Source organism: Callithrix jacchus, chromosome 12 (genome assembly GCF_049354715.1).
Source record: "Callithrix jacchus isolate 240 chromosome 12, calJac240_pri, whole genome shotgun sequence".
NCBI lineage: Eukaryota > Metazoa > Chordata > Mammalia > Primates > Cebidae > Callithrix > Callithrix jacchus.
In genome coordinates, this window is record NC_133513.1 from 25,678,444 (window position 1) to 25,704,206 (window position 25,763).

At 45.5% G+C, this 25,763-nt stretch overlaps 1 protein-coding gene and 1 pseudogene across 5 annotated transcripts in view; both read left to right on the forward strand.

Annotated features, from left to right (window-relative positions):
• LCMT1 (leucine carboxyl methyltransferase 1) overlaps positions 1–25,763 on the forward strand; it is a 75,930-nt gene that overhangs the window by 19,165 nt on the left and 31,002 nt on the right. For 2 of the 4 annotated variants that reach the window (XM_035267225.3, XM_035267226.3), the window contains exons 3-4: positions 1,103–1,224; positions 22,533–22,594. In XM_035267225.3, coding sequence (XP_035123116.3) covers positions 1,103–1,224; positions 22,533–22,594 — 184 coding nt within the window. Of the gene's footprint in view, positions 1–1,102; positions 1,225–11,443; positions 11,521–22,532; positions 22,595–25,763 lie in introns of all 4 variants that reach the window. The other 2 variants (XM_002755980.7, XM_009009343.4) reach the window with 2 other exon arrangements.
• LOC100397553 (elongation factor 1-alpha 1 pseudogene) lies at positions 9,099–10,800 on the forward strand (annotated as a pseudogene). Its single transcript, XR_089512.7, has one exon. The product of XR_089512.7 is annotated as an elongation factor 1-alpha 1 pseudogene (transcript).

Consider the following 25,763-nt stretch of genomic DNA (forward strand, 5'->3'; position numbering starts at 1 on the left):
ACATGCTGTTTTATTTTGCATTCCCTTCCCTGCTCTTGAGGCAGATTTCCTAATAAATGTGGCACAGACAAAGACCCCTGCCCCATGCCCTGGCAGCACCCCTCTCTTCTACCCTGGATTTGAACCTTTAGAATGCAGCCAAATTGGAGAGTACTTCCCAAATGGTGAGGACATTTTTCTCCCCAGTGTCCAATCCATCGTGCATGATAACTCTGTAAAATACAACAAAAATGATCTAGAAAAATTATACAATGTACAATTCCAAATCATTTATTAGATTGAACAGACATGAAATTTCTCTCTCAAGTTGTAATAAAGTTTCTAAATGCTATCAGATTTTGTTCTTAAGATAGTCACATACTGTTGACAGTCATGCATATACTTCAAGCAGCAGAGCTTTAGAACACAGACAGACCTTGTGGCCTTCTCTTCATTTCCCATCACCTTTTCCCCAACCCTCCACCTGAAAACTTAACAGTGGTGCGATCTTAACCTCTGCCTCCTGAGTTCAAGCAATTCTTGTGCTTCATTCTCCCAAGAAGCTGGGATTACAGTCATGCACCACCACACCCGGCTAATTTTTGTATTTTTAGTAGCAAGTCATTTTACTAGGCAGCCATTTGCAACCCCCCTTTTATGTAGAGATCCTAACCCATTCAGGGTGGAGATGAAAGGAACAGGATAACAGAGATAGCTTCCTTTGCGTTAACATTCATATGCTCAATTTCCTGACCCGTGATCTTCTTTTTCATATTATCTCACAATTTTCAGGTTTACCAGAGTCCAGAGTAGCTCTCACTATAGCCATGAAAGGCACATTTTCATGTGCCTTTTGGATCAGACGTTTCAATGTAAAACACGTATTTTTCATACATTAAACTTTAGCTAATTTTTTCAAAGGTAGTTAATTGCTTCTTGAAATATGGTTCAGATGCCTTTAACCAAAAAAAACAAAGCTGCTGTTTCTCCTATAGAGTCTGCAAAATAACCTGACACTCCAGAAGGGCGCATGCTTTCTGTTTCACTCTTCTGCTGGGGTGGGCTTCGCAGGGATAATTTCTGTCATCACTGGGTGATAGCTTGTTTCTGTGACCCCTCTCAGGATATTTTGCTCGAGTCCATGGTGTCAGTCAGCTTATGAAGGCATTTCTACGGAAGACAGAATGTCATTGTCAAATTATCAACCTTGGGGCAGGGATGGATACCACCTTCTGGAGATTAAAGGTATGTTCAGATTCCCCTCCTCTCTCCCCAAGCATTTAGATTTAATTTTTGGAAGATTTTCACCAAATTCGAAATTAAAAAAAGATATTTAAAGTTACGTAGCAAAAGCCTGTCCCCCACCCCTGACCCATCTGCCTAGATGCCCCTATGACTATCAGTCCTGTCTTATTTCATCAGGGCCTTAGCGACAGATATTTTAGGTTGTCTCTAATTGTTGTTACAAGTGGGGCTATAATAAAAATTTTTATATTTTCCTCTGCATGTGTAGAAATATATCAGGAAGAGAAATTCCACCAGTAGAATTGCTGGAGTGGAGAGCCCATGCATGCATATGTAACTTTTTCTTTTCTTTTTTTTTTTTTGAGCCAGGGTCTTGCCCTGTTACTCAGGCTGGAGAGCAAATGGCACAATTGCAGCTCATATTAGCCTCAGACTCCTGGGCTTAAGTAGTCCTCCCACTTCAGCCTCCCAAGTATTGGTCTTTGACTCTTGGGCCTAGTTTTTTTTTTTTTTTTTTTTTTTTCAAGATAGAGTCTTGCTCTGTCACCCAGGCTGGAGTGCAGTGGCGGAGTGTTGGCTCACTGCAGCCTCTGCCTCCCAAGTTTAAGCGATTCTCCTGCCTCAGCCTCCTGAGGTAGCCAGGACTACAGGTGCATGCCACCACACCTGGCTAATTTTTGTGTTTTTAGTAAAGACTGGGACGATTTCCTGACCTCACGATCCGCCTGCCTCGGCCTCCCAAAGTGCTGGGATTATAAGCGTAAGCCACTAAACCTGGCCTCCTGGACTTAGTTTTTATAGCCAAATGGTTTCCCTACAAAGTCCTCACTATGGTGGCTCATGCCTGTAATCCCAGCACTTTGGGAGGCTGAGGCAGCCATATTACTTGAGGTCAGGAGTTCAAGACCAGCCTGGCTAACATGGTAAAACCCCATCTCTATTAATAATACAGAAATTAGCCAGGTGTGATGGTGGGCACCTGTAATCTCAGCTACTTGGGAGGCTGAGGTAGGAGAATTGCTTGAACTCAGGAGGCGGAGTTTGCAGTGAGTCGAGGTCCTGCCACTGCACTCCAGCCTGGGTGACAGAGCAAGACTTCATCTCTGAAAAAAAAAAAAAGTCGGCCGGGCACGGTGGCTCAAGCCTGTAATCCCAGCACTTTGGGAGGCCGAGGCAGGTGGATCATGAGGTCAAGAGATCGAGACCATCCTGGTCAACATGGTGAAACCCTGTCTCTACTAAAAATACAAAACATTAGCTGGGCATAGTGGCGCGTGCCTGTAATCCCAGCTACTCAGGAGGCTGAGGCAGGAGAATTGCCTGAACCCAGGAGGCAGAGGTTGCGGTGAGCCGAGATCACGCCATTGCACTCCAGCCTGGGTGACAAGAGCAGAACTCCGTCCCCCCCCCAAAAAATAAAATAAATAAAATAAAAAAGTCCTCACTAATTGCATTTTCTCTTTTGTAGGTTTGTACAGATTTTGCTTGGTTCTTCTATTAGGTCCGTCATGTGACAGTAACGGGTATGTGCGTTTCTCCAGATTTTTTGCAGATGTTGACCAAGACCTGCTTATCTGTTTTGTCCCTAATCAGTTCACCTGATACGAAGGTCTTTGGTTATCAGAGCGCTCAACCTTTCTCTTAAGTGAGAAATCAGTGGCCTCAACATGATGTGGGTATTTGTTTGCCTCTGCATTCTCTTCTCAAGATAGAATCACTAACATTACGAAGTGTTTTTACATATGTGACCTCATGAATTAACATAAAAACTCTCTGAAGGTGTTTTACACAGATGAAGGAAATGGTACTGCAAGATTGTCTTCCAGAATCCTACAGTCAGAGGCTCTGGGACAGGGCGCAAGCATTGGAATCTGCCCATTAAACTCCAGATTTCTTCTTCTTTCCTCTGCACACATAGCTTCTGTGTTTATTCAGGAGGGTGACCTTCCCTTTTCTGTACTTCTGTTGTGTCTTTGTTTTTCTGTCTTTGTTGTTGTTTTTCAGACAGTCTCACTCTCTTGCCCAGGCTGGAGTGCTGTGGTGCCATCTCGGCTCACTGCAACCTCTCCCTCCTTGGGAGGGACGTATTTCTTTTAAAATAGGTCCAAGTGATTCTCTTGCCACAGCCTCCCTAGTAGCTGGGACTACAGGCGTTCACCACCACACGTGGCTAATTTTCATATTTTTAGTAGAGACACTGTGTCACCATGTTGGCCAGGCTGGTCTCGAACTCCTGGTCTCAAGTGATCCACCCACCTCGGCCTCCCAGAGTGCTGAGATTATAGGAGTGAGCTGCTGCGCCTGGCTGACCTGTTGTGTTTTTGTAATGACTTGTCCTATGCTGTGGTGTGAGGAACTGGAGCACAGTACAGTGTAAGAGAATGTGCTATGTCAGTGTTAACAGAGGCTGCTGGAGAGATCCCTCCATTGGACTTGAGACCTCTTCGACTTGTCACGCAATTCTTTTTTCTCCTGTCTTGTAGGTGGGTTAATAATTAATAAATCTGAGCTTCTTATTTCTGAACAAAGTACACTGAGGCTTATGTACCCCTTCTAAGAAAAAGGCAGTCAGTCAGTAGTGAGGAAGGAGAACTGTACAGTGTCTGAAAGTTCTTTGTGGAAATGTTTTGATTTTGGTTGATAACTATATTGAGCTAAAGGCCTTTTTTTGTTTGAAGTTTCTTTTAAAATATGTATATAGATTACATTTGTTTGCTGTTTTAGAGCAGGTGTTGCAAACTGTAGCCCAGGGCCAAATCTGGCCCACAGCCTGTTTTTGTAAATAAAGTTTTATTGGAAGACAGCCATTCCCATTTGTTTGCATATTGTGCTTCAGCAGCCATATGACAGTTATAACAGCAGAGTTGAGTAGTTACAACAGAGACCATCTGGCCTGCAAAGGCTAAAATATTTACCTTCTGGCTCTTTACAGAAGCAGTTTGCCAGTCTCTGTTTTTGAGGTATGTGCTTGTCTCTAAAAGTTTAGGGAAAATCTTGTCTGTGGGTCTTAGTGTCTCATGCACCTTCCAGCCGGGATGGTTCCCAGGTTGCAGCAGCAGAGGTTTAGCTGTGAATGAAGGGTGTGAGCTTGTTCCATATCTCAGGAGCCCAGGAGTGTACGGTTGAAGACTCCCATCTGCTGGCAGTGAGCAGGAACAGGACAAAGAAGAGTCAGTCTTGTCACAAAAAGGAATAAAGGGGCCAGGTACAGTTCATCATGCTTGTGATCCCAGGACTTTGGGAGGCTGAGGTGGATGAATTGCTTGAGCTCAGTAGTTTGAGACCAGCCTGGGAAATATGGCAAAACCCCATCTCTACAAAAGATACAAAAATTACCTGTAATCCCAGCACTTTGGGAAGCTGAGGTGGGTGGATCACGAGGTCAAGAGATCGAAATCATCCTGGTCAACATGGTGAAACCCCGTCTCTACTAAAAATACAAAAAAAAAAATTAGCTGGGCATGGTGGCGCGTGCCTGTAATCCCAGCTGCTCGGGAGGCTGAGGCAGGAGAATTGCCTGAACCCAGGAGGCGGAGGTTGCGGTGAGCCGAGATTGCGCCATTGCACTCCAGCCTGGGTAACAAGAGCGAAACTCCATCTCAAAAAAAAAAAAAAAAAAAAAGATACAAAAATTAGCAAGGCGTGGTAGTGCACACCTGTGGTCCCAGCTACTCAAGAAGCTGAGGTGGGAGGATCACCTGAGCCCCAGAGGTTGAGTCTGCAGTGAGCCGAGATTGTGCCACTGCACTGCAATCTGGGTGTCCAAGAGAGACCCTGTCCCGCCCCCCCCAAAAAAGGGAAAGGAATAAAGGGAGAGTAAAACCCTAAAGGGTTTAAGGGGCCTTAATTTTTTGGTGTCTCCAGAATTGTTCCATAGAACCAATGGATTGGATCCGTACAACCTGCTGCTCTCCATCTCCTTGTGGAGGGAAGCAGGGTCAATTTTGGCAGTCTGTGAGGTGGTCAGCCATGTTCAGTCCCCTTTGGGTCTCAGTGACGCCCAGTTCCCCTGCCCTGTGGCAGCTGATCCCAGTCTCGGTGTCGTCCATACCAGGCAGTCATATGCAGGCTATTTGGGGTGGAATATCAAAAGGGCCATCAAGAATCACAGAATAAGAAGTTGAAGTGTTGTATTGGACCAAGCACAGAAAATCAACACGAAGACAAAAGTATGCCAAATTGCAGGGTTTATTGCCAGCGACCACAGAGGACTCACGTCTCTCCAACCTGTGCCCCCATAAAAGAGGGTGACAAGACCTTTTATAACCGTGAAATCACCTTGGGGTGAGGGGAGAGGATGGGGTGAGGGGCTTCAGACATTCCGAGGGCCAGTGGATTCAAATCACCTTCTGGGCGGAGATGAGGGTGAGGGGATTCCAGACATTTCGAGGGCCAGGGGACTATTTGACATTCTGATTGTCATTTAAGGGGTTCACAGATGCTAAGATTAGCATTCGTTTACACATCGTCTGGGTAGGGGTGGGATCCATAGATTTTTATTTACTTGGCGCCAGGATGGAATTATCTGGGGGTGCTTATTCTGGTAAACAAAGGCCAGCAATTCTGGCAGTTTACAGATAAGAGAAGGTATGCAGCTTTACCTCAATTTGCATCCTGCAAATAATCTAGCAGTTTACAGAAGCCAAGGTTAGCAGTCATTGTGAGGAGAATGGAAACAGTTTTGTCAATTTATAAAATGGCATTGTACAGGTTCTAACTCTAGGCTAGCTATATCACAGAAGCATCACTTGTCACAGCCATTTTGCCCCCTTCTCAAGAAATTAGATTTCTTTCTTTCTTTTTTGAGACAGAGTCTCACTCTGTTACCCAGGCTGGAGTGCAGTGGTGTGATCTCGGCTCACTGCAACCTTCACCTCCCAGGTTCAAGTGATTCTTGTGCCTCAGCCTCCCAATTAGCTGGGATTATAAGTGCATGTCACCACGCCTGGCTAATTTTCGTATTTTTTGTAGTGACAGGGTTTCACCATGTTGGCCAGGCTGGTCTGGAACTCCTGACCTCAAGTGATCCAACTGCCTCAGCCTCCTAAAGTGCTGGGATTACAGGTGTGAGCCACCATGCCCAGCAGGAGATCTTTCTTAAGAGCTCCAGGTGTGCTTTTTGTAAGCTTTCTCCACAATGATCTCTTATTCAGAATTCTTACGAGGATCCAGCTGGCTAATGCCTGGGAAAGCTCTTTAAAAAGGAAGAAGTTCGGTAAGAGCTGGAGGATACTACGCTATCTTTCATTCATATACCTTTAATTGTTCTCATTGTCTTTTGGAATTTTAGGTAATCCTTAACTTCCCATATGCTGTGAGTAGAAGTCCTTAAAAGGTGTTGTAGAAATTGAAATTCTTAGTGAAAGTTATTTCCATGTCCCCTCTACCCATATCCTTCAAGTATTGTGAAATAGCTTCTGCATAACCCTACTTGACAGGCATGTGCTGTACCTCTAAGTGTGGTCAGCTCAGATTGGTAAGCCCAGGTCTCCTGGGATGTCCCGAGCCGTGTGTGTGTGTGTGTGTGTGTGTGTGTGTGTGTGTGTGTGAGAGAGAGAGAGAGAGAGAGAGAGAGAGAGAGACAGACAGACAGGATCTGGATCTGTTGAGTGCAGTGATACAGTTTTGGCTCACTGCAACCTCCTCCTCCCAGGCTCAAGCCGTCTTCCTACCCCAGCCTCCCGAGTAGCTGCAGGTGTATGCCACCATGCATGGATAATTTGTATTTTTTGTAGAGACAGGGTCTTGCTATGTTGCCTAGGCTGGTTTCGAACTCAGGGGCTCAAGCAGTCCTGCCTCGGCCTCCCAAGGTGCTGGGATTACAGGTGTGAGCCACTGTACTCAGCCCTCCTTTTTTGTTTTAAAAAGATAAAGCCTGGGCTGGATTCCCTGGGATTCTAGCAGAGGACGAGTCTTTATGTGGGAGGGAGCTGTATTTCTCAGCCCTGATGTTTGCTCTTAAGAGTCACTTTCCTACTAGGATATGGTTGCTGGTGATTTCTGCCCCCATCATGCTGTCCACAGGGGGTCTGCTACCCTCTCACACCCCAGGATTCATCCATCCCTCCATACCTGTGCTTCATCTCCCATTACTGTCTCCATGAGTGGTTCTCTTACCTGCCCAGTGACTCCAGTCAGAAACAAGGTGTCACCTTACCTTTCCTTTTCCTCCCTGCTGTCCTCCACCAGCGAAGCCATCACCAGGTTCTGGATGTCAGCAGTCTTCTTTGTTTTAAATCATAGTTCTGTATTTCTGGGATAAGTGGTGATGGGGAGAGGGGGAGAGGCTGGGCAGGTGGGCTGGGCTATAGAGTGCCTTGTTTCTTGCTGAGTCCTAGGGTGTGCAGAGCTGCTGAAGGCCACCTGCAGTGGATAGTGCAGTGCACAGCAGTGGGCAGCTTCAAGACACAAGAGGGGGCGCTGGGACAGTCTGGGCTGGAGGTGGTAGAGCTCAGGAGGAGTGGAGGGATTCCAGAGGCATAGCAGGGCATGTAAGTGATGGACTGGGTGGCTGGTTGGCGGGGAGGACGCGGAGAGAATACTAGGATGATAGGATGATCTGTACATGACTGGATAGGGAGGGTGTAGCTACCAAGCAAGCCAGGTGAGCCAGGGCTGTGCATGCACGTGTGTGTGTGTGTGTGTGTGTGTGTGTGTCTGTGTCTTTCATATTTGTTTGACTACAGGCCACAAGAAAAAATAAACGTTACATCTTGAGCAAGGGCCCACATCTCTGTACTTGTGTCTGCAATAATAGAAGCACACACAGTGTTGATTTGAATGCTAGAGACCTCATTTTAGGGTGCTGCTTTCTTTTGATTTCTGCCCCACTTTCCTTCTTGTCCTGGAACCTTCTTTCCAGCACGTTGTGCAGTATTCAGAACACAATATACCCTCCCTTATTGTTAGAGCTTACAGGCTCTTTGGATCCCCATGTGATAATTTTACTTAGGTCAGGCTGTCTTCTATGAGCTCCACTATCTTGATTCACTGTAGCCTCTGCCTCCTGGGTTCAAAAGATTCTCCTGTCTCAGCCTCACGAGTAGCTGGGACTACAGGTGCATGCCACCACACCCAGCTAATTTTTGTATTTTTAGTAGAGATGGGGTTTCACAAACATATTGACCAGGATGGTCTTGATCTCTTGACCTCGTGATCTGCCTGCCTCGGCCTCCCAGAGTGCTGGGATTACAGGTGTGAGCCACCGCGCCCGGGTTCTTTACTTTTCAAACAAAAATCCTGACCCAGTGAGTTTACTGACTTTCCCAAGACCTTACAGCATATAAGTGACAGAGCTGGGGTTTGAGCCCTGCCCCTCCAGCTGCAAGGGTGCCAGTTCTTTTATTTACCATACTTCACTGTCACAGAGAAAATTATATCAGAGGTTGGGTGCCTGTAATCCCAGCCACTCTGGAGGCTGAGGCAGGAGAATTGCTTGAACCTGGGAGGTGGAGGTTGCAGTCAGCCAAGATTATGCCATTGCACTCCAGCCTTGGTGACAGAGCAAGACTCCATCTCAAAAAAAAAAAAAAAGACCAGGTGCGGTGGATCACGCCTGTAATTCCAGCACTCTGGGACGCCGAGGCGGGTAGTTTGCCTGAGTTCAGGAGTTTGCAACCAGCCTGGGCAACATGTGAAACCCTGTCTCTACTAAAAAAAATACAAGAAATTAGCTGGGCATGGTAGCATGCACCTGTAGTCCCAGCTGCTTGGGAGGCTGAGGTAAGAGAATTGCTTGAACCTGGGGGAGGCGGAGGTTGCAGTGAGCCGAGATTGTACCACTGCACTCCAGCCTGGACGACAGAACGAGACTCCATCTCAAAAAAAAAAAAGAAAAACAGCTTTTTCGCAACAGGTTTGCCACCAGAACGTAGGTGTCGTGAAAACTACCCCTAAAAGCCAAAATGGGAAAGGAAAAGACTCATATCAACATTGTCGTCATTGGACACGTAGATTCGGGCAAGTCCACCACTACTGGCCATCTAATCTACAAATGTGGTGGCATTGACAAAAGAACCATTGAAAAAGGAGGCTGCTGAGATGGGAAAGGGCTCCTTCAAGGATGCCTGGGTCTTGGATAAACTGAAAGCCGAGCGTGAACGAGGTATCACCATTGATATCTCCTTGTGGAAATTCGAGACCAGCAAGTACTACGTGACTATCATTGATGCCCCAGGACATAGAGACTTCATCAAAAACATGATTACAGGGACATCTCAGGCTGACTGTGCTGTCCTGATTGTCGCTGCTGGTGTTGGTGAATTCGAAGCTGGTATCTCCAAGAACAGGCAAACCCGAGAGCATGCCCTCCTGGCTTACACACTAGGTGTGAAACAACTAATTGTTGGTGTTAACAAAATGGATTCCACTGAGCCACCCTACAGCCAGAAGAGATATGAGGAAATCGTTAAGGAAGTCAGCACTTACATTAAGAAAATTGGCTACAACCCTGACACAGTAGCATTTGTGCCAATTTCTGGCTGGAATGGTGACAACATGCTGGAGCCAAGTGCTAACATGCCTTGGTTCAAGGGTTGGAAAGTGACCCGTAAGGATGGCAATGCCAGCGGGACTACACTGCTTGAGGCTCTTGACTGCATCCTACCACCAACGCGTCCAACTGATAAGCCCTTGCGTCTGCCTCTCCAGGATGTCTATAAAATTGGTGGTATTGGTACTGTTCCTGTTGGTCGAGTGGAGACTGGTGTTCTCAAACCTGGTATGGTGGTCACCTTTGCTCCAGTCAACGTTACAACAGAAGTGAAATCTGTTGAAATGCACCATGAAGCTTTGAGTGAAGCTCTTCCTGGGGACAATGTGGGCTTCAATGTCAAGAATGTGTCTGTCAAGGATGTTCGTCATGGCAACGTTGCTGGTGACAGCAAGAACGACCCACCAATGGAAGCAGCTGGCTTCACTGCTCAGGTGATTATCCTGAACCATCCAGGCCAAATCAGTGCTGGCTATGCCCCTGTACTGGATTGCCACACGGCTCATATTGCATGCAAGTTTGCTGAGCTGAAGGAAAAGATTGATCGCCGTTCTGGCAAAAAGCTGGAAGATGGCCCTAAGTTCTTGAAGTCTGGTGATGCTGCCATCGTTGATATGGTTCCTGGCAAGCCCATGTGTGTTGAGAGCTTTTCAGACTACCCACCTCTCGGTCGCTTTGCTGTTCGTGATATGAGACAGACAGTTGCCGTGGGTGTCATCAAAGCAGTGGACAAGAAGGCTGCTGGAGCTGGCAAGGTCACCAAGTCTGCCCAGAAAGCTCAGAAGGCTAAATGAATATTATCCCTAATACCTGCCACCTCAGTCTTAATCAGTGGTGGAGGAAGAACGGTCTCAGAACTGTTTGTTTCAATTGGCCATTTAAGTTTAGTAGTAAAAGACTGGTTAATGATAACAATGCATCGTAAAACCTTCAGGAGGAAAGGAGAATGTTTTGTGGACCACTTTGGTTTTCTTTTTTGCGTGTGACAGTTTTAAGTTATTAGTTTTTAAAATCAGTACTTTTTAATGGAAACAACTTGACCAAAAATTTGTCACAGAATTTTGAGACCCATTAAAAAAGTTTAATGAGAAAAAAAAAAAAAAAGAAAAGAAAAACATATCAGAAAATAATACCCTTAGTATATGTGATGCTTTTGATACTAGCCGTTTTAAGTTACCTCATCCAAAAAATAATGCTGGTCAAAACCGACTACATTGATTTCTTGACCCTCCTAATAGATCTCAAGCTGCTTTTTGTTGTTGTTAAATCTTTTACACTTTTTAATTTTTTCATATATACAGGGTCTTGCTATATTGTTCAGGCTGGTTTCAAACTCCTGGCCTCAAGCAATCCTATTGAACTTACAGGTGTGAGCCACTGTACCTGGCCTCAAACTCTGATTTGAAAATACTGAGTATATTCTACTTCCAAAGGGCGTCTCAACTCCTCTCCACCATCCCAGCTGCTGCCTCCTACCTCAGGCTCCTCTCTGGACCTTACCTTCTTACCTGGCTGTCTCCTCTGGCCTCCTACCTTTTAACCTTCCTCTGTGTTTTCTTCCCTCCAACGTGTTCATGAATAATTTGAAAAACACATCTGCCCATATCAGCCCCCAATTGAAAATCCTTAAACACCCTATTGCTGTTAGGTGCCTAGTGCTTGGTATGTGGAAGATGATCAGCACATGTAAGAGTGAAGAAATAAACAGTATCGTGTGTTTTTCCTCAGGACGAAGATCTTCTCCCAAGTAAATATTTTGAGGTTGACTTTCCAATGATCGTCACGAGAAAGCTGCACAGCATCAAGTAAGTGTGGTGTGGCCAGAAGAACAAGAACCAGGTAGAATTCAGACCCAGCTCTCAGGAGGTGGCAGAGCTGAATGCCAGAGACTTCACTGTAGGGTGCTGCTTCTTTCACTGCGCCCCACCAACTTTTTTTTTTGCCCTTGGACTCTCATTTCAGCATGTTGTACAGTCTGCAAAATGCAATATACTTTCCCCTTTTACAGATCACAGGCTCTTTGGCTCCCCATGTAATTAAAATTAACATGAGGCCAACCAGATTTCTTAGATGGGGTTTTTATTTTGGGGGCTTATACTCAAGCACTAGGAGACAGCAGAGGCGCAAAGACTGTCTGGTTGCCTCCCTGAAGAGGCTGGCAGGGATGTTTTTATTAGTGAAGCATGGAAATTGACATCAGGGGTACGGTAGGCAGGCTGAGCTGGGCAGAACACGTGAGGGGTAGGGGATGCAGGTCCGAACATCTGGTTGCGACGATTATCTTGATTGATGGGCCATTTGGTGGTCTGGCTGGCGGCAACAAGACTCAATCAATTGTTCAGTGTTCCTTCCTGAGCTGGGACACTCCATAACCTTGGTTTCATATTTACATTTCCTAAGGCCAGTTCCTGGAATTCTTTAAGTAGAAGGCTTGGTTAAATATGAAGAAGCGACCCCATTCTATTTCTGTTCTGTCTTATTTCCCCTGAGAGATTTCACCCTCTGTATTAAGGAGAAGGGGGTGAAGGTCTCATCTTCTGAAGCTACTTCCTGCTGAACAGGGGTGTCGTCCCTGCCTAACTTCAGCGGGTGGGGAAATCTCTCACTGACTGTTCTAATGACCTGTAGGGACTGGGTTGCTCCTGGGATGGTATGGGTTGGAATCCTTGGGCCATCATTAGCTTGACTTGGAGCTGTTGAAACCTGAAAGACACAAACTTGACCAAAAGGTTAAAAACACAATACCCTGAAAGTAATAGCAATCAAATATGACCACTTGGGGTTCGAAGAAAGGTAAAACCATCTCATACTTTGTAGGTATCTTCTGATGGAGCCCCAGATGGCTTGAACAGTCGAGTTATTAAAATTATGTGGCCAGGTAGCCTGTTGGTAAACCTTTATTTTTATTTTCTTTTGGAGACAGTGTGTCACTCTGTCGCCCAGGTTGGAGAGCAGTGGTGCCATCATGGCCCACTGCAGCCTCACCTTCTGGGCTCAAGCGATCCTCCCACCTCACCCTCTCGAATAGCTGGGAGTAAAGGCACGTGCCACCAAGACCACCTAATTTTTTTTCTTTTTTTGGTATTTTTTGTAGAGATAGGGTTTTGCCATGTTGCCCAGGTTGGTCATAAATTCCTAGGCTCAAACAATCCACCCACCTTGGCCTCCCAAAGTGCTGGGATTACAGGCATGAGCTATTGTGCCCGGCCTTGGTAAATCTTTTGAATTTGCAGTTTAACCAATCCTGAACTGTTAACATAAGAACAACAGATGTGCATTATTATTACTGCGCATACCCCCCACCCCATCCCTTGTTCAGCGAGAAGACAGTCCTGGGCAAATCTGTTGTCTAAGGCAGCATTTTTGGCTAGGGAGTACAGAGAGGCTTGACGTCCTTTTATGCCTCTGCCTAAACTAGTTGCCAGTGTCTCAGGGGTTTGTATTAAGTTTCTGAAAGCTCCCTCACAGAATGGAAAGCCATCCCAAGGGTCTGCTAAGGGGCAGAGCCACCCCAAGGGGCTATTCCAACTGCTGCCAAAATTAGCCCTATTGCCCTTTTAGATTTCACATGTGATATTATGAACTGTTACTCCACTAGGACTTAAAGTACCTAACATGCATTCCTCATTGCATTGTACATTACGCACACAAGGGCACGCTAGTGCAAGTAACAGGTGAAATTGGCTGAGGGGTAGCTGTTGGTCAGATGGTAGTCTGGGTGTCCACAAAGGAACAAAATACCCCATGGGTGCACAAAGTCACACAAGGCGAGAGGAGTTCAGGTGAGTGACTAAGGTTTGGAGAGAGGTCTGACTGTTTTGGCATGGGGGAAAAGATAGCCTTCCTGAGCCCAAGTTTGATCAGGGTTTTTCTTTACTGCTAAGAGAAAACCTGGCAGGATTTCAAAGTAGGCGGTTCAACTTCTTTTTTTTCCTCTCTTTTCGATGACTGAAGTGTTTAGCAGTTCAAAGAGGTTTATACATTCAAAGGAAAGGGAGACACTTAGGTGTACCATAAAAGGTGCAGAGGGTTATTTTAGGTTTCTATACCTCCTTTGTGAAGTTGGTAGTTGAGCTTTTAGGGAATGCAAGAGGCAGTCCCTCTGAGCCTGGGGATGTTGGTAGCATACCCAGCAGCTGGACAAATTATTACCTGAAGCTGTAATGCTGGAAACGTTGACAAGAGAGAGTTTGTTTCTCATCCGAGTGGGCCCAAGCCTACCCTGTGCCCCGATGGGGAGGAGTAGGAACAAAGTAAAGAGTAGCATCTTCATACCCAGCAGGGAAAAACGAAGTCTTTACCCGAGGGAGGAGGCTGAGCAAAGCGATAGAATAATAGTAAAGCAATTAGTAGTATAAGGAAAATTACTGGACTCAAGATCTCTAAACACATTACTTGTCTGATGATGAGTTGGCTCTTTTGAATTTAAGGTCTTCCACAGGTTCTCAGGAGTAAGATGGGCCTTCTGGGTGAGTCTGGAAACATTTAGGAGAAAGGATTTCTGATCGGGAGAGGTGTACCCAGGTAGGGATTCCTTGTGACTTGGCTGTGGTTGGAGTGGCTAGGATCACCCAGTAAGCACCCTTCCATTTAGGCAAGGCTGGTCCTCCGGGGAGCCCGCCCTTCAAGTCTTTAGGAAGACTTGGTCTCCTGGATTAACTTGCAAAGGGGTTTTCCCATCCTTAGTGGGGACTGGCAGGATTTTGTTTCCATACTCTGAAATTGCCTTTTGAATCTGTCCTAAATTGATACTGTAATTTTTGATTGAATTCTTCAGGTAATAGGAGGTCAGTAGTGAGGGAAAGGCCTCTGGGAGATCATCTCAGAAGAACTAAGTCTTAGGCTGCATGAAGGGGCCCTGTGGACTCTTAAGAAGCAACAGGGAGCGTCTTAACCCAGAGCTTGGGCTCGGGCGTCTCCTGACAGCTTTGCTAGGGTTGTCTCAAGTGTATGGTTCATCTTTGTAACTCTCCCTGAGGATCAGGGGTGCCAGGATGCTGCCAGTTCATAATCTTCCTAGGGCTGCAGAGAGGCCTTGAGTCCTGTGAGTCATAAAGGAGAGCCTGTGACCACCCTGAGCGGATTTGGGGAGTCCAGATTGAGGAATTATTTCCTTTAGTGAAGATTTACAGACTTCTGCTTTTTCTGTGTGTAGGGAAAGCCTTGACCCATCTTGTAAAAGCATCCACAAACACCAGGAGATAGTTGTACCCTAGATTTGTAGGCCTTTGGGTTAATACAGCCTGCCAGTCTTCTCCCAGTTAAGCTCGCCTGTGTTGAACAAGTTTAAGTCAAGAAGGGGGAATTGGACGGGTTTGGGAATTCTATTATTCCGGGCACACAATTCACAGGCAGAGATTACTTGTTTTAAAGTTTTTCTCAGTTCCTTTCTGATGAATATTTTATGGACAATATTCCACAAAACATCTCTCCCTTAATGTGGCATCATGGAGATGCTTAAGTTTCCACTGGTCAGTTCGCAGAATAAAAATCTCGTTACCATCTGTGAACCATCCAGCACTGATTTCCTGGTATCCCTGCCTCTTAGCTTCCTCTTGCTCTTGCTGTGAGTATTGTAGGTGATTAGGAAGGTTAATAGGGTCTATCATTAAGGCCAAGACATTGCTGGGCTCCTGTAACCAGGCTGCCTGTTTTGCAGCCCTATCAGCCCTATTTCCTTTTCTAATGAGGACCAGTCCCCCGGTGACCTCTGCAGTGAATGACTGCCACCTGCCAGGGAAGTTGTGCTGCTTCCAGGAGAAGTGGGATTGGATCCTTATGTTTGCCTGGGGAATTTTTAGCTGTTAACTTTCCCTTTTCCTTCCATATGGCTGCATGGGCACGCAGCAGGAGAAACCTATACTTTGAGTTGGTGTATATATTTGCTCCCTCCCCTTCTCCCAGCTGTGGGGCTCTGTTAAGGCCACTAGTGCTACTTTTTGTGCTGTTTTGGGGAGGAAGAGCTTTAGCTTCTGTATTCTCCTTTGGGCTTACTACTGCATGTCCTGCCTTTTGGGTTTCCCTCCACAAAGCTACTGCCATCAGGATACCATTCTGCCTTTGCATTCTCAAGAGGTTTATCTCACAAGCCAGGCCTGCTGGAGTGTGTTCTTTGGGCCCTGTGCCTTGATTCTGTGAGCCCTCATCATCTGTGGTTAGGAGTGAGATTGTCATGTTTAAAGTCTGACATACCCTGAAAGTAATACCCAGGGTGTCTAATAAGAGAGCTTGATAGTTTCAGCCTCCCTGAAGTGAGCCAGTGGTGTCCCTTGGCTTCTAACCCAGTCTGAACCTAGTGGGAGTCATAGCTTCTGTATATTGTCCCTGTGTCAGCTTGGATGCTTCACTAAACAGCAGGGCAGTCGCTGCCACTGCCCTCCAGCAGCCAGGCCACTTCTGTGTAACTGGATTTACCTGTTTTGAAAAATGAGCCATTGGCTTCTGAACAGGTCCTAAAGTTAAAGACTCTCAAAGCTATTCCCAGTCTCTCACAAACATACAGGGTAAATGGTTTTTCTCAGTTGGGGAGTCCAAGGGTGAGGGCTTGACGCAGCTCAGTTTTTAGTGCTTCAAAAGATTGTTGGCATTTCTTCTCCCAGTACAAAGGCTTTCTTTCTTCCTCTTTTAGGGTCTCACATAGGGGTTTAGCTGTCAGGCCATAATTTGGAATCCAAATATGATAGAAGCCCACCATTCCCTAGAAACCCTGGAGCTGCCTTTTTGTTTGTAGGACTAGCAATGAAGTGATTGCTTTTTCCAGCCCACAGCTAGTGTTCAGGCTCCTGGGGTCAAAATGAACCCCACATATCAAACCTCCTGTAACGAAATCTGGGCCTTGGATGGGGTGACCTTGTATCACTGCTCAGCCAGGAAACTCAAGGTTTTAATGATATGAAAATCTGAATCCTGCCATGTCTGGCTGACAACAAGCCATCCACATATTTTAATAAAGTCTTGTTCTGTAGGCTTAGCTCCCTGCATTCCCAAAAAGGTGGGGACCTTCCCGGAAGCCCTGGGGAAGCACAGTTCATGTGTTATATGTGGCTTCCCTGAGTATCAGGGATTCTCCATTCAAAGCAAAAAGATACAGGGATTCAGGATGGAGAGGGCTACACAAAAGAGAGCATCCTTGAAGTCTAGTAGAGTGAAAACTGAGCATCTCCACATACCTGAGCAAGTTTGGGACCATTGCTGGCTGGAAGGGAATGACTGCTTTGTTACCCACCTTCAAGTCCTGCACAAAACCATATTCTCCATTAGGCTTTTTAACAGGGAGGATTGGAGTGTTACCTGGGGACTGGCAGGGTAATTAGCCCTTGCTATAGGAATTCATGGAGTAATGGCTGAATCCCATTCAGTGCCACAGGTTTTAGGAGGTATGGTTTCCTCCATGGGTAGTCCATCCCAGGCTTCAGTTCTGTCTTTACTGGGGGAACTTGATTAGCCTGTCCTAGGACTAAAGTGTCCCATAGGGAGGGGGTGACTTGATCCTTGCTTTCTTTGGGAATGTTTGCTGTCTCCAGTTCCTGTCTATCTAAAAGTGCTAGCAGGTGGATTCCCTGTTCTGGCTCTGCCTCTACTTGCACTCCGTCCTCTTCCAGGGAGATGGTGGCTCCCATTTTGCCTAATAAGTCTCTACTCAGCAGTGGAGTACGACATTCCAGGGCATACTGAAATGAGTGAGAAATAATCTTAGATACGGCCTCACGAGCAAGAGGGAAAGTTAGTTTTCTTACCTTAGGACACGTGTCTATTCCAGTTATCCTGCAGTTGCAATTGGAGAGGGGTGAATAGGCAGGGTCAGGACAGAGCAGGCAGCTCTGGTGTCCACAGGGAACTCAGTTTTCCTACCTGCCACGTCAGGGGTGATCCAAAGCTCCGTGGTGTGATAACGACTGGAGTATGCTGCAGTCAGAGGCAGGGTGCTGTCAGTTGGTGTGTATCAATCTCATCTGAAAGCTTGGTGAGGAGGGGAGGCTGGCCAGGGTTGCCTGCAGGCTTTCCTGTTTTAGCGTGGTCAGGGCAGCCCCTCTTCCAGTGACCTTCCGTCCTGCAAGATGCACATTGGCTCCATCCAAAGTTAGCTGTCTTTGATGGGTTGGTCTTGTGGGCCTCCTAGGATCACCCTGAGGTGGTGGATGAATTAGGGCAGCCAGAAGCTGTGCTGTCTTGGCCAATCTCCTCTTCTCATCTGCCTTCTCTGTCTAGTTCGTGTTACTGAAAACCTTAAAAGCCTCCTCTGCCAAGGTCAACAGCAAGGTCTGGGGTCTGGCCTCCAAATTTTCCTTAATTTCCTTCTAATGTCCAGAGCTGAGTGAAGGATCAAATACACGGCACATGATGCCTCCCCTCTGCTGCCTCTGGGTTTTCATGGGTGCATTTCCCAAGGGCCTTAGGGACTCGATTGAGGAAGACTGCTGGAATCTCATCCTTTCTCTGGGTAATTTTCTTGACCCTGTCATAGTGTATGGTTTTACTATACAATTTTTTCTTCCTTCAGTCAGGCAGGTAACAGAGTGGTTCCTTCTAGCTTTATTTAGATTTTCTTCATAGTCTCACTTGCATGGAGACTATGCCTGGAAATGCATGTTGGGGTTCAGTGACCACCTGACTATTGGCATATTCCTTAGCCTTTTCAGATATGCATTCCTTTTCATCAATAGTGCAAAGTGACCATAACATCCTGCCATGTCAATGAAAAGGCAAAATTTAACAAATTCATCTCTGAACTTATCAGGATCCTCTGAAAATCTACCAAAGTTTTCTTTGCATAGTCCTAGATCCACCACCGAAAAAGGAACATGCACCTTTGTCACTCCCTCATTTCCATTCGTTTTCTGAGGGGAAAACAGCTCTGGGTAAGTGGGGAAGCAAAAGAGGGTGCCAGTTTGGAGTCTGATCGGAGCGCTGTTGGGACAGCACAGGGGCTTCCCTCCCCACGAGGCCTGCTTAGGGTAGGGAAAGAGTGCCAGGGGTCTGAGCCTGGAGGTCCACTTCTTCAGGAGGAACCTGGAAATAGGAGCCACACACACCTGACAAGAACCCGCAGCTTTGGGTCCTAGTATCATTTCATACAAGCTTGTACCTCAGTATCTCTCCCCATTTCTCTGTCCATTCACAGAATAGGTCCGGCTGTAAGATAGTGTTGAAACCAGTAGATCCACTTCCACCCATGGCTATTTTTCTTGCTCTTGTGTACTAGGGCAGATTGTATTACAGAGGAAAATTAGTTTCTTTTTTTTTAATTAAAAAATGTTTTTTTTGAGATGGTCTCACTCTGTCACCCAGGCTGGAGTGCTCTGGTGCAACCACAACTCACTGCAGCCTCAACCTTTTAGGCTTAAGCTGTCCTCTCACCTTAGCCTTCCGAGCGGCTGGGACCACAGGCAGGCACCCCCACTTCCGGCTCATTTTTCCTGTTTTTTGTAGAGGTGGGGTCTTCCTGTGTTTCCCAGGCTGGCGTTTCTTTTTCTTTAAACCGTCTGATTTGAATTCCTTCCATTTAGAAATGATACCTCCCAGACGTGAGTCTCGGAAGATGCCTGGGGCATTGCCCATGACTGTACCTCCTGTGTCCGATTATCTTATTAAAGGGCTGGGGCAGGGTGCAAGCACAGGCATCAGGTGAGGAAAAGAGAGTTGAAGTGTTCCTAGCCCCACACAGTGCAACACAGGTCACACAAAAGGGCCGGCGTGGCCAGCGAAGGGAACTTCTCCCCAAAACCGAGTGCCAGCTTGGATGATTTCTTTTTTACTTGAACCTTACACCAGGTCCAGGTTCTGCTGACCAGTGTCCTGCACTAGATAGTAACCAAATGACAGTCAATAAGATGTTGAATTAAACACACAGAAAGAAAAAACAGATCAGGGCATGAGCCCCACGTGCTGTCAATTCTCCCCACACAAAGGCAGCACCCAGAGTCCGTAGGCTGGAAGACTGAACAGACACAGAAAAGTTCACAGGTTTCCCTTCCCACTGGGTGTGACAAAGGGAGGGAAAGCACTGACAGACTTGAAGATGACAGAGGCCAAAGCCAGGGCGCCCAGTAATTCTCACCAGCCGTGTCCGTCCGTCCTGCACGGTTGTCTATTCAGGTCGAGCCAATGAAGTTAAAAGTGAAAGAAGAAAAGCAGAAAGGAAGAAGAAGGAAAATGACAACAAGTAGGGGACACTAGGGAAGGGAAAGTGTTGTCTGGGGCGGCCGCAGCGAGGAGTCTCATGGAGGCTAGAGGAAAACTCACCAGTTGCTGCTGCAGTGCTGAATCAGAGGGGCTGGCTGTTCATCCCCCACAAAGGGGTCGCCTCCCTCTGGCTGCTGGCTCACAACCCTCCCCTGCGGGGAAAGAAAATGCTCCTTGTGCTCCTGCCTGGCTCACTAGAGAATCTGTTATGGTGCCAAGCAGATTTCCCAGACAGAGCTTTTATTTGGGGGCTTGTGCTTGAGCACACAAGGGAGACAGCAGGGGCACGAGGGCTCTGTGGCTGGCTCCCTGGAAAAGGCGGGAGAGACATTTTATTAGCAAAGCCTGGAAATGGACATCAGGAGAGGGGCACGTAGGCTGGGCAGGGCAAAGCATGTGAGAGGCAGGGGATGCGGGTCAGCATCTGGTGGCTGATGCTTATCTTGGTTAATGGACCACCTGGTGGGCTGGTCTGAGGCAACAAGGCTGTAATCAAGCTTGTTTAGCCCGAGGCCTGTAGGCCTCATGAAGCCCAGCATGGCTTTGAATGCGGCCCAACACAAATTCATAACATTTCTTAAAACATGAGATTTTTTTGCGACTACTTTTTTTAAAGCTTATCAGCTATTGTTAGTGTTAGTGTATTTTATGTGTGGCCCAAGACAATCTTCTCTCAGTGTGAGCCAGGGAAGCCAACAGATTGGACACCCCTGCTATAAATCAGTTACTGAGTGTTTCCGAGGGGGACACTCCACAACCTTGATTTCATGTTTAGATTTCTTAAGGCCAGTTCCTGGGATTCTTTAAGTAGAAGGCCTGGTTAAACCTTGAAGAAGGAGCCTAATCCCATTCCTGTTCTTTCTCATGACTCTCCATCTGTTCATGTGTTTCCTGGAACATTTAAAAAGTGACATCATGTTTTCATAATCTGAATTTTGATGTGTCTTTTGTTTACTACTTATTCCAAGGGCATATAGAAAGTTACCTGGCGTTGGCCAGACACAGTGGCTCATGCCTCTAATCCCAGCACTTCGGGAGGCCAAGGCTGGTGGATTGCCTGAATTCAGGAGTTCGAGAGCAGTCTGGGCAACATGGTGAAACCTCGTCTCTACTAAAAATTCAAAAATTAGCTGGGCGTAGTAGGTGCATCTATAGTCTCGGCTACTTGGGAGGCTGAGGTAGGAGAATCACTTGAGCCCAGGAGGTTGAGGCTGCAGTGAGCTATGATCATACCACTGCAGTCCAGGCTGGGTGACAGAGACAGACCCTGTCTCAAAAAAAAAAAAAGTACCTGGCTCAGAATAGATGTGCAATAAATAGTTTTTCTCGTGTATGTGAATGAATGATGAATGGAAGACTGAAGTTAGTTATTATATATGAGATATTATGGGGGCCATTCCGAGTCCAGTATTAAGGAATTTACAGAGTTGCAGATGACAAGTTTGCTAATGTGTGCTGAGAGCTTTTGTAGCCTAGGACCATTTTAAGTGCTTCCCTTGGATTGTTTCATTCAGTCCTCACAGCACACTCGTGAATTAAGTGCTGCCATTATCCCCTTTTTGCAGATAGGGAAACTGATATTTAAAGAAGTTAATTTGCCCAAAGTCACCTGTCTAAGAAAGGGTGGAGCTGAGATTCAAACTGTGACTTCAAGCTCAAGGTGAAGCATCTGAATGGTTTTAATCCTCTTTTAAATTAGTCATTTAAATAAAACCCTAATTCTTTTAAATTAGTCATTTTTAAATTAGTCCTTTTAAAAGTTGTTTAAATGAAAACCTAATTCTTATATTGAAAAAAATGTGAATAAACATTGTTTCAGCTTGTCCTTTAGAAAAGTGTGATCCTTACAAATTGGAAATAATTTTCAAGCTTTATTTTTTTCTAGATCCATGAAAATAAATTTTTACCCTTTCCTAAATATTTTATATTAAATATGCTTTTAAAGTGATAAATGACAATTCTGATGCTCTGGGAACTGCAGAGTACTGGCTGGTTAGAACTCCGAGTGGAATAAGAGTAACTGACCCCCCGGAGATGGTTTCCTGGGATGGAAAGTGTGTTGGTGTTTGGCAGTGGTTGTTGGGATGTCAATGCATATCCGATTTATCATTTTTTGCATATTCTGGATTGGGGGAGTTACCACATAAATATTACTGAACTTTAAGTTGTGTTAAGAGTCAATTCTTCTGACTGCCTGTAACAAATAACAGGTATCTTAAAAAGTTTGATTGAGAATAAGCAGCAAACTAGAGATGGCCCAAAAAAACATTGGAACATTTGAAACATTCTTGTTAGGCCATCTTTAGCTATTTCTAAGTCTAAATACTTATGATCGGTTTATGATTTGTGTCCTGATCATGAAGTATTTAGGCTTAGAAATAGTGTAATGAAGTATTTAGATTTAGAAATAGTATAATGATGTTACCTGAGACCTGTGTCCACTGAAGGTTTACTGTGTTGGCTTAAGGGTCCAAAGTAATTAAACAGAAGCCCTTTTTAGAGGGGCCCTTGAACAGTAGCAAATATATATTTGCCATTTTGGTAGTGAGTGTCTGCATTTGTGTAGTAAATGAGCTCATGAGTAAATTGAGGAGCAAATAGACTCATCTTTCTCCTCTTTCCCATCTTCCCATAGATGCAAGCCTCCCCTCTCCAGCCCCATTCTAGAACTGCATTCAGAGGACACACTTCAGATGGGCAAGTATCAACCTCATGCAAAATGGACTGTATTAGTATTTTTGCTTCCCACCCCTTTTTAAAGATGGGGTTTGTGTTGGGCGTGTGTTGTGTGTGTGGTGTTATACAATGTATTGGCAACTGAAGAATGACGAGGTTCAAAAGTTTGGAAAGATAGCTTGCTTTCTCAGTGTTGCAGCCTGTAGGGTGGCCATTCTAACAGGCTGGGAAGCACAGCCTCCTGCCAGAAGCCAACAACAGACATTCTGAAGGAGGGGCAAAGGGAGGAGGAATTTAAGCTTAGCTGGGTGGGCAAACATACGTATTTAATAAGCCATAGGAGGAGTCATGAATATTTATGAAGGGAGAATGGTATGCATGTGCAGTTGAGCTTCACACCCTATCATAGGTCCCATGTACAAAAAATTGGGTGTAGCATGATCCAAGGGTGGAGGTTTTGGCCCCCTGACATCAAAATGTGAGGCAGAGGACACAAAAACCCGCATCTGGCCAGAACCACTCCCTGGTCTGTGGTTTCTTATCAGGAAGGAATGCTGGTTGATTGTTTTGAAGTTGCCAAAGGGAGGGACAGCAGTCAGGCAGCTGGTTGGACGAGAGCAGCAGCAGAGTCTTTTGAAAGGGCTGGTTGCTATTTAGCCCTTAGGGAAGAACGACTGCAGGCAGTTAGTGAGTAAGGGGTTTAAGGAGTCATCCGACCTCCCATCCCCACAGGGCCAAGAACTCAGTTTTCAAGGTCACTCTGGGTCCTCTTGGTTCAGGAGGGTGGGGGTCTTAGGATTTTATTTTTAGTCTACATTTACACTTGTGTCAGGGTTACCACGAAGGAATTTTCAACGACTTTCTATATGACTCTTCTCAGATGTCCTTGGGTCTCTAATCTTCAGTCTTTCTGTAAAGACCTTGAATTAGTTGCCAACATTTCAAAAATAAATTTCTCATTAAAAATCTCGATTTCTGGCTGGGCATGGTAGCTCATGCCTATAATCCCAGCACTTTGGGAGGCTGAGGTGGACGGATTACCTGAGGTCCGGAGTTCGAGACCAGCCTGGCCAACATGGTGAAACCCCATCTCTAAAAAAATAAAAATTAAAAAAAAATCTCGATTTCTAGCTTTCCTTGGAAAAATCAGAAGACGTTGTAACATTAGGCCATGATTTCTACAAGGGAACATTTAAATAGTGGCTGCCTCAGTCAGAGGAGTTGCCCATCTTCCAGTTCTGTCCCCACCACTCTCTGGCATCTTACACATGACCTGCTTCACTCATTTCTGTTACCTGCTTGGCCCTGGCAGTCAATTTTTCTCCCCAGGTTTTTTCCCTCAACTTTTAGTTATGACCGTGTCTAACAATGCTTTTCTCATTTCTGAGCCTTTCAAATTATGGATAAGTCTCTACCACAATCTTGCATTGTTTTCGATTTTTGTCTGAGAGAAGTTAAAGGGGTTTATTAGTAATTCAGGTCAGAGAACGTCCAGTGAGGACGGCCTTCACCAGTGGTCACCACAGGTAACACTGTGGGCATCAGGTGACTAGATGAGCCAGGTCCTTTTATTACAACAAATAGGGACATGTGGAGAGGGAAAGTGTTGTCTGAGGCGGCGGTGGCAAGGAGTCTAGACTTTTTCTAGCCCGTTCCTTTAAATTCTTCCAACCTCTACCCAAGTTCCAAGTCTGCTTCCACATTTTCGGGTACTTACAGCCACAGTCCCACTTCTCAGCTTCTCAGTACTGGTTCTCTGGCTTACTACCTTGTTTTGTGCTTCTGTAACAGAGCACTTGGGACTGGGTACTTTATAAAGAACAGAGACTTATTACAGCTCTGGAAGCTGGGAAGTTTGAGGTTGAGGGGTCTGCATCTGGCAAGGGCCTTCTTGCTGTGTCATCCCATGGAAGAAGGTAGAAAGGCAAGAGAGCATGACTGCAAGAGAGAGGTGAAGGGGTGCAGACTCAGAACCCATTCCCACTCCCAATTCCAAGATAATGGCATTAATTCATTGGGACTTAATCACCTCTTAAGGGTCCTACCTTTCAACACTGTTGCATGAGGGATTAAGTTTCTAACACACGAACTTTAGATAAGACGCATTCAAACCATAGTACCCTATCACTGGGTATTGTGATTTTAAAAATTTTCTACCAGTCTGGCCAAGTGCCTGTAATCCCAGCACTTTGGGAGGCCGAGGTGGGTTGATCACCTTAGGTCAGGGGTTCGAGACCAGCCTGGCCAACTTGGTGAAACCCTGTCTTTACTGAAAATGCAACAATTAGCTAGGTATGGTAGCAGCTAATCCCAGCTACTCAGGAGGCTGAGGCAGGAGAATGGCTTGACCCTAAGGGGCGGAGGTTGCAGTGAGCCGAGATTATGCTGCTGCACTCCAGACTGGGTGACAGAATGAGACTCTGTCTCAAAAAAAAAAATTTTTTTTTTCCTGTTTGGTAGGTCAAAATGATGCCCTATTATTTTTAAAAAATTATATAACGTCGAATGCTATTGAGATGGAGCATCTTTCCTTTGTTTTGTTGGCCTTTGGGACATTTTGTAAATTTTTTCATTTCCTTCTTCCATTAGTTTGTAGTTTCTTTCCTTTTCAGTTTATAGGAACCCTTCCTTCATAACACAAACACATAGATGTGTTCTTTGATAAAGGTCTGTTGTCAGCTTTTTTTAATTGAACGTTTTTCTCATTCTTTTAACTTTGTGTCTCATGTGGGTAAATTTTTTAGTCTGGTTCTTTATAGTTTTTTATTTTACCATTGTGCTGAGAAGGGAGAATTTGAATAAAAATGAAATAAAAATGTGAATGAAAATTTGGGCCAACCGATAGGTGATCATAAAACTGACAAAAAATATTTGTTAAGAAATGACCTTGTTTTATCAAACCTACAAGGCTGTGACAGAATCACCATTATTTATTCATCAGTAAGAAAGAAAAAGTACCGACACTTAAGCTGACACATCACCGTTGATGCATCCTGATTTCAGAAATGTTAAAATGTGAAAGGATGCACCTTAGAATTGATGATATGTTTTTTTAAGCTAAAATCTGCCTAGGGTGAAAAATCAGAAATGTACAAATGGGCACATGAAGAGTCAAAGGTGTTTTGAAAAGGAAGACTGAGTGTGGTGTCTCACGTCTATAATCCCATTGCTTCAGGAGGCTGAGGCAGGA